Source organism: Trachemys scripta, chromosome 2 (assembly GCF_013100865.1).
Source record: "Trachemys scripta elegans isolate TJP31775 chromosome 2, CAS_Tse_1.0, whole genome shotgun sequence".
NCBI lineage: Eukaryota > Metazoa > Chordata > Testudines > Emydidae > Trachemys > Trachemys scripta.
This window is the reverse complement of record NC_048299.1, coordinates 208,275,289-208,286,612: the sequence shown is the minus strand read 5'-3', so window position 1 is coordinate 208,286,612 and position 11,324 is coordinate 208,275,289. Positions and strand designations below refer to the sequence as shown.

General features: G+C 38.0%; 1 protein-coding gene across 1 annotated transcript; it reads right to left on the bottom strand.

The window, feature by feature from the left end:
* On the bottom strand, positions 1-11,108 carry LOC117871642 (transthyretin). The gene is made up of 4 exons (XM_034759439.1): positions 10,956-11,108; positions 9,846-9,985; positions 1,594-1,729; positions 1-278 (listed from the first exon to the last, which is right to left on the bottom strand). Exons 1-4 carry the CDS (start codon positions 11,022-11,024, stop codon positions 171-173), a joined length of 453 nt encoding a protein of 150 aa, XP_034615330.1. The 5' UTR covers positions 11,025-11,108; the 3' UTR covers positions 1-170.
* Positions 11,109-11,324: the final 216 nt, after the last annotated feature.

Here is an 11,324-nt window from a genome sequence, read left to right as displayed (position 1 = left end):
ATCACAACTGTTTCTTCTTTAAACGTTTATTGCCTGAGTTTTTAGCCAGGTTACAAAATGATAGACTACTGTAGCAAAAAGGCATGCCATTAGTTATAGGAAATAACCTCCTCCTAAAATTATGGTAATTCTATCAATGGAGGATATTTGGGGCTGATTTCGGTGTATACTTATTCCTGTGGGTTACTGACTACAGCAGTAGTTGAATAAGAGAAGGGACTGAGGAGAGCAGCGATGGTGTAATGACGATGACCAGAATCATTAGCAGTAAAAACCACCTGGAAAAGAAAATACTTGTAAGCTTGAAGCACAACATATATGAGCTAAAACTACCTCAGTGTTAGATTTAGTATACAGTCTTCCCTGGAGTAATATTTGGCTGATTTCTTTCAGTTATAGGTTTTATCTTTTATTAACTATGCAAACCTAATAAAGCAGATGCAAGATATTCTACCAGATTAATGCCTTGATCAATCTAAGTATCTATTAGAGGGTTCAGGGCCTAATCCAAAGCTCATTGAAGTCAGTGGAAAGAGTCTCATTGACTTCATTGGGCTTTGGATTAGGCCCTTACCCCTCTATCCTGTGTGGTGCTCTCAGAAGACAGTGGAAACGTACTCGGTACCTTGCAGGCTCAGGCCTTAGTAACATAAAACAAGCTTATGATTTAAAATATAATCTACACTGTATTGTAGATGTTCTCAGAATAGCTGAGTCAGTCTTTTAGGAAATTTGAAGAGAACTCAATGGCAAGCTGCAAATAAGGCTGTTTTTTCCTGGAAGCACTATATAAACATTCTAGAATACAAAAAAAAAAAAAAAATAAAAAAATTGAAGTGCTGGGCAGTCAGCCAAGGAAAACATAAGGCACAATTACACTTCAGTTCTTCTAGAAATTTGGATAGAAAAACATCAGAAAGCCTTGTATATTTTTTCCTTTCCCTTATAATTTATTCCTAGATGTTGTTTGCTGCAGTTTTCTCTGTCACATACTTTAGAAGTGATCTGGGGAAAAATGCACTTTGAACTTTACAAACAAATGACGCACAGGCAAAAAATATTGGATAATATGTCTGAGTTTCGGTGGCTACACATCAAATGGAAGAGATTTCAGTGATGTCCAGATTACTGAAACTGGAGTTGCTATTCAAACCAAGAAAATGCCTCTGGTGTAAATAGAGACCTTTTCCAATTTGTTATGGTGATGCCATTCATTATGGGGCTCCAAAGCCTGGCATCCATCCCAGCAAAGATTTCCATTTTGCATTTCCATATTGCAGAACATTTTAAATCTTTAATGTTTTTGAATAATGCACCAATTTGGGTCACATTCTCTATAGGGGTGAATGGGAAGAGCTCCATTGACTTCAGTGGAGTTTTGCCCATTTACACTAGCAGAGAATTTGGCCCATTAACTTACAGAGGAACTCTTTGTATGTATTGCAGTTTTTGTCCAGATGATGCTGTATGATATGGTGAAACACTGCAATGCATAATGCTACTTTTTGTGCATTACGGGAATATCTACTTTTTTTTGTTAAGCAGATGCTCTGCTCAATATGTTAGACATAAGGCATATTTAGGAATACTCACATCAGCATATTCATGGAATGGAGAAAGGCCAAGTCCCTTCCAGTAAGAGCTGGTGTCAAACTCAATCCTGTATACCCCTTCTACAAATTTTTCATCTGTTGTGAGCTCATGGATCTCCCCAAATTCTGTGGTTTTCCTGTGATGATAAATATCCACGTAAACAATTTAATCTGTACAATCAGGTGTATAACAGCAGTAGACAGTGTGGAATGTTAAGTAGCACAGATGTGAAGCCATGTTCTTCGGACCCCACTAAATGGTTCTGTTTATTTGAATTATTCCCTATCTTCTGTGCAGCGTATACTTCCCAGCATCACAGAGCCTATTCTTGCTACCAGCTCAGCCATCTACGTCACAAATCAAGCCCGGGCTGCAGAAAACTTTATCATTGCTGCTGTTATGGCATGCATTATGGCTAAGGCCTATTTTAATCTGGTGTTTAACTTGCATTAAGTGTGCCCTGGAACTGAAAATTAGAGGCCTAGAAAAAGGATTGTCATGATGATAGGACACATGCTGGTTGCCATGATAAAATTAGGGAAGGAGGAAGACTTTTTGAGGAAAAGATCTTTTGACTAATTGTTATAAGCATACGAGGCTAAACATTTTAAATGTGCCTACTGAAGCCTTTTTACATGACCCTGAAGGTATTTTCTTATGGTCTCATGATAATAAAATCTCTATTTTAGTATTGTTATTGAATTACAGTTTGTATGGGTCGAACAGAGGATCAGGGACCCATTAATGCTAGCTGCTGTATAAATGAGTAATGAAGAGAATCCCTGGTCCAAAGAGCTCACCAGCTAGGTTTATGATAAAATACCACAGGTGGCTAAAACAGAAAAGTGGAAAAGAATGGGTAGTTGTGATGTGATCTAGCCAGTATAAGCAACTAGATCTTTTTGAACTAAAATGGTTGTTCAAATGGTAACATAGCTGGTTTCTAGCTTCTGCTCCTCTTCTCTGTTTTTATTTCCAAAACTTTTTTCTATTTTCTACATGTTTTTTTTTTTTTTGGCTTTTCCTCTTGAAATATTTATGGATGAAATAACTTCACAATCTTGCCTGATGTTGTTTGAAGAAAGAATTGGCCTGAAGTCTGAAAAGCTAATAGGACTCACCAGTTTTATTGCCACCTGTGAGAATGGCTATCTAGGCAGATAACAGAGTGGGAAGTGGAAGAGAGGGATAGACAATGAAGGAGCCTAATGATGATCAGGGAAGAAATCAGTTGTATAGTTTCCTCTTTCTTCTTCTTTCCACACACCCTCTTCATTTTACTTGTGAGGTTTTTATAACAAAATGAATTGCAATGATGCAAAATAATCTCAGTGACGGAGGATTTACTCTAATTACAAAGTAAAGGGATTATATACCTTGGGGGAAAGTCTAGTTCCTTTGAAGTTGATGTAAAAACTCCCTTTGGGGGGCACAATTTGGTCCAGTGGGAATAAACTGTATCTAGAGTAAACTGACTCAAAAAAGCTTAATTTATTTCATTTATTAATTTTTTATAAATTGCACCTTGTTGGTTAAAATTAAGTGAACAACAAAAAAAAAGAATAATTGCTGAATGCTCATTGGTATTTGCACTTGCAAAAGGAAGAGGATCAGATTCTGAAGAAGTTTGTTGTAGGCAACTATGAGTTTTGAGCGTGGAAATTATTTAATCCCATTAGCCTACGTATTCTAGCCATGTTTCAGTTAAAGCTAACAATTGAGCATAAACCAAAATCTCTCATCAGAACAACCACTGAAAAGTTTGGGTCCAAATTGAATTTTGCAGTTAGACTGTATTTTTATACTATACAGAATCAATATGTCAGATGCAAACAAACCAGAATTTAAGAGAAGATGGAATCCAGATTTAGACTTTGCAATGTGACCCCATTTCTAGTTTAGGCATGATCCAGCAGAAGCGGGATTTGGGACTAAAACATTCCAGGGGCATAGAATCCCAGGGTTGGAAGGGACCTCAGGAAGTCATCTAGTCCAACCCACTGCTCAAAGCAGGACCAATCCCCAGACAGATTTCTGCCCCAGATCCCTAAATGGCCCCCCTCAAGGATTGAACTCACAAGCCTGGGTTTAGCAGGCCAATGCTCAAACCACTGAGCTATTCTCCCCCTGTTGGGCACAAAGATCATTGGTGTAGTAGCAATAGAAAGAGGCTACAGTACAAGAGGCTAATACAGCTAATCAGAGGGAAAGAGAAGGCAAGGCAACAGTAGCTTTCTGAAGTATGTTATGAGTTTGGATACTATGGTTCAAGTGTGTGTTGCAGATACCAAAGAGTTAATGACACATGACAATCACGAAATCAAAAGCAAAATTAACTTATTGCCAATAAATTGTCTATAAAATCCATAAAAATAGAGAATAGTGAACAAGCCAGTGCTGACCTATGATTTCATCTAGTTTATCACTTGTATTTCAAACTTCAGTGCCTTTTGCTCTACTGGTTTGGTTGCTAATGTCTTACTTAAATCGTTAAAATTGTGATTGTTACAATTTTTGGGAAAAGCAGCTGAGCATAGTGTTTACTTACAAATAATGTAGTTTTCTGAGGGTGGGATTTTCAAAAGCTCTCAACTTCAACTTCAGAATTAGACCAATGCTGAGCTCTTTTGAAAATCCCACTTTGAGTATACATCTAGTGGCATTTCCACCATTCTAGAGCTTCAGGGAATTTTGCATCAAGCAAGTTGCTCCCAGTCCTATAGCCAAGTGTATGTTAGTAGTACCAGAAAAAAATCCTTAGGGGCTTGATGTTGTGCTCATAAGAGTCAATATCAAAACTCCTAGGGGACTTCATTGATGCAGAAGTTTGCCCTAATTTAGGCTCTGCGAAAGGAGAGTTGTAAATATCTGAGTATAGATTGTGTTTATAAGGAGCCCCTCCATCCACTCTTTGCTCTCCATCTGACGAAGAGGCAAAAACATAGCATGTGGGCCTTCTTCAGCCATGGAGACACCACTTTCAAATTAAGGGTTGAATTAAAAAAAAAAAAAGTCTCTGTTGCACCAGTGAAAAACAGCAATTGTTTATCTAAGAGTATGACCACATGAGTTGCAATCACACCCCATGAGCCCAATGTTTATAACCCAAATATAATCAAAGAGGAAGCCTGGTTACAACCTGGTTGTCCCCTGGTCTGGTTACAAGCATGGTTCCAATGTTCCTTGTAGTCTGGACCATAACCATATTTAATTACCAGACTAGAGCTAGACCAGTCTGTGCAACAAACCGGAACAATTTTGTAACCAGGTTAGGAGACTGCTGAACTGTAACCAGGTTCCCTGACCTAGCAGCATTTATTATTATTATTAATCATTGTAGTGGTATAGTTCCTCAAGGCCTCAATCAACAGATTGTAAACAAAACCTCTGTGAGTGTGAAACTGACTTATACTCTTAGTTTAACAGGTTCTGCCTAACAGAGAAAAAACTATTAATAGGTTTTGCATTTAGTTTGCATATCTCAAATGATATGTCCACCATTTTCCTTGGGACATATTATTCACTTGCATGCTTGACGGTGCAGAAACACAGGGACTGGATCTCCAGTTTGGTTACCTGATTAAGCATAACTGAATATTAAACTCTTTTTTGTCTTAATTGTATATTCACACTGAGTTTCTGAAGATTAAGATACCTTCAGGGTAATTTGTAACTTCATGTTCCCCGTTTTCCAGAAATCTCATGGAGAACAGATGTCTGAATTTCTTTAGAAAAATGTTTTAATCATATGTATTGGGGATGGAAGGAAGGAGAGCGAAAAGAAGACATTTTCACTTTGCACATAAGGAATGCAGGGAGCTGTTTCAAGGGTGTTATTATCTTTTATGGATGAAGGTAAAATAGTAGCTAGTAGAGCTCAAAAACCTGTTCCAATTACATTATCTCGGACATTTCCATTATAAAGCTGTGTATGGTGACTAAAGTCTTTTTATTACCTACACTCAGGCTGTCTTGGGGTTTATGTAATTTGCTCAGTGTAAAGTACCCTTGAAATCAATGTCATTTATCCTCTTCATGGGACATATGCTGTATTGAAATTAAACTATGCCCTCAAATGTTTACAGGCATCCTATTCATTTGGACCTTATTCAACAGAATGAAATAGTGCTTTAGAGTAAAATTTGTGACATAAACTAATTCAAATGCATACGCAGTAGCTTATTTTCAAAATTCAAACCCTAACCCACAAAAGAACTAATTTTGGCAAAGGGAATTGCTAAAATATATGATAGGGGCTGTATTTGCAAAAGTATGTGGGCACAGAGGGTACAAGTGACTAGGTCAAAGACAGTCAAGTGAAGAGTTAAATAGTTACCTGACTCCCAATCCCCTGAACAACTAGACCATACTTCTTCCTGAGTACTCAGCTGAAATTAGCTTTCCTTGCGTATTTTCAGTTAAACTCAGTTTGAAGTAAGCTTCTTAATGAAGTCACTTGTTGTATTCTAACTCTCCTCCTGCCTTTTAAATACTGTTAATCTAAATTCAAGGTGCTTTTCTTAATACACTAAAATGTAATATTAAGAGACAGAATTATTCATACTTATAGGGACACCCTGAGAAGGGCACCTCCCCCTATATACACTCTAACTGCCATAGCCTTAGCATAACACACCAGCAAAAATAACACTTCCTAACGGATGTATCTATTGATTGTAACCAGATATTCAGAAGGTCTCTGAGGTAAATTTTTCTGTCATCATGCATTGGGTCTTGTTTAAAACCTAGACTTGAATATTTGTAGGATTTCTTTCTGATGGTCCAAAGTTCTGGTCATGAATACAGGAGGGAATCTTTTCAGGACATTATAACTAGAGCAGTTCAGAAAACAAAATTTTCATCACAGGGGAAATTTTGACATTTCAAAGTTAATTTCTGTTCTTAATTGGAGTGTTGGAATGTAAAGCCAAAATATTGAAAAATTTTGTGACTTGAAAAATTCCCAAAATGTCAAAACAAACAAAAATTGACATTTTGACTGAAACAATGTGACATGATCAATGACATTTTCATTTGGAAATGGTGATTCAAAATGACACTTTTTGGTTCAATTCTCCCAACTGGATAATTGAAAAATTTAGTCAATATTTTCTGGCAAACCTTTTGATTTTGACTCACTCATATTTTTGAGAGGAAATCATTAGAGTTGGTCAAAAATTTTCACACATTTCAACAGCAACATGCATTTATATGGTAGAATCCTTTATAGGGATGCTGTAGAATGCTTTACAATGATTAAGAGGATCAAAACTAATCAAATAATCCAAAGACTTTTTTTTTACTTTAGTTTAAAAAGCTGTAGTAAATTCAAAATTATCAATAAAATAAATTATGGTTCTTAAAGAACTGTCTTAGAAAATCTAAGTTTTAGATTTGGATAAATTAAATGATTGGCCATTTAGAGTCCTGCTAACTTTTTTATGTATATATATATAATGAGAGATTCTTCTTCTGACGAAGTGGGTATTCACCCACGAAAGCATATGCTCCAATACATCTGTTAGTCTTTAAGGTGCCACAGGACTCTCTGTTGTTTCTTGACTGACAGCCATTTTGGGCAAGCACATCGGTGAGTTCACTAAATCACAAGCAGAGGCAGCCAGATAGCTATGCATCCTTAACACAAAGTAAAGGAGAAATGCATCTTTTGCTTGTGACTGCTGCTGTTTAACAAGTTCTCTAGCCACCAATTTCCTTTTCATCTCACTGTAATGGTATCCTAAATTGAACTGCCAGAGTTACATTTCATTCATTTACACTAAAGCAGAGGAACAAGGACACAGGCATTAGTTTGATTTTAAGTTACTCAGTAGGCAAACACGATGAAAGTTTGTCCCAGTGAAAGCTGGAGTAAATGGGCCACTAATACAGAAAACATCCATTCCTGTGAGTCTCTCACTGTCAGAGGTTCCATCAAAATAAATATGATGGGAAACCTATTAGTAGTTTTGTTGTTACAGTCTGCTAAACTCCTGTATCCCTGGGACAACAATTAAAAAATCAACAACAAAACCCGTTCTGAATCAATGTAATAGCAGTGCAGGGGTCATCCTAACAATGTTGAGTAACATCAAGTTTCAAATTCTCCACTTCTTGGCATTGGTCAAATTATTATTTTACTTTCTGAATTATGCAAAATATTTGCAACTTTGGCACACTTGCTTTTAATTGGGTTTTATACTTAAGGTCTAGAACAGGGATGGCCAAACTATGACTTGCAAGCCAAATGTGGCTCTTTTACCATTAAAGTGTGGCTCATGGAACCCCACCCCCAGCCCACTCCCATTCTCCACCTACCAGCCTGGGAGGGGGCTCAGGATGTCTGCCTTGCAGTGGGGTGGTGGGGTATGGGTTTCTGCCCAGCATGGAGGAGGGTCTTGGGGCTTCAGCCCTGTGGAGTGCACCTGTCAGGGCTCGGGGCTTCAGCAGGAGTGGGGCTGAAGCATCGAGCTCTGCCAGGCACTTCCTGGGGGGCTGAAGCCCCAGCTCCTGGCAGGTGTGCCCCAGCTCTTGAACTTCTGAAGATTGTTGTATGTGGCTCAGAGGCCCAGTAAGTTTGGCCACCCTGGTCTAGAACCACTATTAACCAGGTCTTGTGGCTCAAGTTAGGTCTTGTAAACATAGATCTGTTTAAAATAGAAAATAACTTAACAGTACTGCAAGCCCAGTGGTTATAAAATGTCTCAAAATTTGTCAGCTGATCAAACAAGTAGCGTGTTTGAAAGTAGCACGGCGTTAGCCAAATATCCAGGGAAGAATTAACACCATGCCATTCAGGTCATGGAATAGAGGAAGGAATACAGTTTAGTGGACTTTCTACAAAAACACTAGACTATAATTCTTCCTACTACTCTCCCAGGCAAAAATTTCCAAATTTGTGTGTCTAAAGTTAGTCTCCTAAATTCATATTTAGATGCCTAAAAAAAAAAAGTGACTTGATTTTCAGTGGTACTGAACACCTGTAGTTTCCATTCACTTCAGTGGAAGCTACTGGCTCATAAAAGCTGCAGGATATATCCCCAAATGGCAATTAAGAACAATGTTACAGTCTAAACTGTTATATCACACAGCTAAGGGATGATAGTATTTATCTCGGTCCTCTGCAGATTGCATATAATCATGTTATGTATGCTTTAAAAAACTACTCTCACATATTTTGAAAAGAATATAGTTTTCCTAATGATGGCAGAAAAGCATACGGTGGTTTTTACAGATCAATAGACTTATCCCATCATCCTGCATCAGAAGCCTGGCAAAAATATTAAGTTTTATACAGGATTTTGCTCTTTAAATCCCTTCTGAATGCTGCTTGTTCCTAGATTGGCTCTAGGAAGTTTCTGCAGATCTGTTCAGATATGTTGTATAGTACATGTGGGGCTTGTTTGTGAAATACCTAGAGACAGAGGCAAACAAAGGTCTCAGTGCTGCAGACAGAAGTAAATAGTGTCTCAAAATCTTTAGCAAAAGATATTAAGGAAGATCTATTGGCGAGGGTGCTCACTTGGGAGACCTGGCTGCTTGTGTGCCCTTGGGCTAGTCACTTAATCTCTCTGTGGCTCAGTTCACTATCTGTAAAATTGGAATAATAGTACTTCCCAACCTCACAGGGGTGTTTTGAGGATAAATACATTAAAGGTTGTGAGCTGCTTAAATACCACAGTAATATGTGCAATATAAGTGCCATAAATAAAAACACACAAACGTTGTGGACCCTCTTCTGCTCTTGGTTACCCCAGTGTAACATTGTCCAAGGAGTTTCTCCTGACTTACACTTGTGTAAATGAAAGCAGTAGGAAAGGGCGTTTCTTGTGTGCATGTTTAGGGCTTTCTAACAAAGTTTAGAGCCTGGATTCCTCCTCTACAAATAAAGCTCTGGACCTACTGTATATCAAGATGGTTACCCTGAATTATATAGAAAGTCAGGTTCACAGGTTGTTGGTTTTTTTAAACATAGGTACAACTGCACCTTTTGAAAACTAGGAGAAAAATTTAAAATATTCCCTCACTAAGGTAAAATGAACAACTTGAAGTAACTCTCCCTACTAGTAAATATTCTCACCACGGGTCTAATCCCATGAACTCATGGGGCTTCAGATCAGGCCCCATATGCGTTTTTACAAAGTAAGTGGGACAAGCTACAAAATAAGTTGATCTTCCAGTTAGGATCCCCTTTATATCTCATTTTGTTCTTTCAAGACATCTTGAAAGTTTCATAGCACAACAGAACTTACCCGGTAGCGAAGTCCTGCCAGTTTCCACCTGCAGCCTTTTTAAACACTTTAACTGCTACATTGGCAGCTGGACTTCCTCTAACTGCATCCAGAACTTTCACCATAAGAGGGCACTTGGAATCAACAGACCCATGGGAAACCTTGAGAAAGTAAAAAAGGTTTTTGTAGTGCAGCAAATTATATAGGGCATGTTCAACATGCCTATTAGAATTAAAAATCTTCTTCCAAAGAGCAGAAAAGCCACATTTGCCACGTTTAACGACCACATGAGGGCACATTCCAAGCAAAGTAGTATTTTAAACACAATATAGTTCACAAATAGATGTTTCTCATGCCAGAATAATCTTAGATTGGGTACATTGTACTACTTCAGGGAAAGCTTGTATAATAAATATGTAGATATAGTTTAAGGCAATAAATAGCTCTGGAAAACAACATGCTAATTAAGGATGTATCTTTAAATGAGGTCAGAAAAAGGACAAGAAAATAATGAATGAGTATCTGTTCTTGCCAATCACCACAGCCTCTGCTTCTGATAAACAGCCTCATTGCCTTAGAAATATCTCTGAGGCTGGGAGGAAATTGGTTTCTCCAACTTTGCTATACTGTGTTGAATTCTTAGTAATGCTTCAATAGCATCTCCCATCTGAGGATCTTGCAGTGTTTTATAAGGAGTAAACAATTAAGCCTCACGACACCCTTGTGAGGAAGGTAAAATTATCCCCATTTTACAGATATAGAAATTGAATCACAGAGAATCAAAGGGACTTGCCTAACATCACTGTCAGAACCAGGAATAGAGCCCAAATCTTCTAGATCCCAGCCCCTTACTTTAACCACAAAACCTCACTGAAGCAAATGAGCCCCAAGACCTTTGAAATAATAGATAGCTGAATCCCAAAATTGACTTTATTTTAACTATTACTGTAAATTTTCAAGGAAACGCATGAGAAAAATGGCAGTACCAGACCATTGTAGCATAGCAATGGCTGCAGGAATTGGTTTTAGGCTAGTAATGCATAAATATAAAATAGATGTGTGTGCCTGTATTCAGAGAGTTTATGCTATTTGCAATCATTTTAATTCCCCCTTCAATGCCAAAATACTTACCAGTGGTGCAGCTTCAGAAAGAAATACCAGTCCAGCTAAGAAAACGAGAAGCACAGAATGAAAGGCCATTCTGTTTGCTGTTAGTGAGCCTCTGTGCCAGCAGCTAGAAGCTGATGGGATTTGGGATTTTATACCCAAGCCTACCACAAAACAGGCTGCTTATCTGATGCCCATATGACTTCAAACCTGCTGATTCTGATTATTTACTTAGTAAACAATCCAATCCTGCAGTCATTCCATACATGGAACTGCCACTGAAGTCAATGGGACTTTTGCATGTGGAAGGACTGCAGGATGATTGGAGCTAAGAGAATAAGTAACCCACACAAACATGAACCTTGCCTGGGGAGATTAGGCTGTTAGAATACC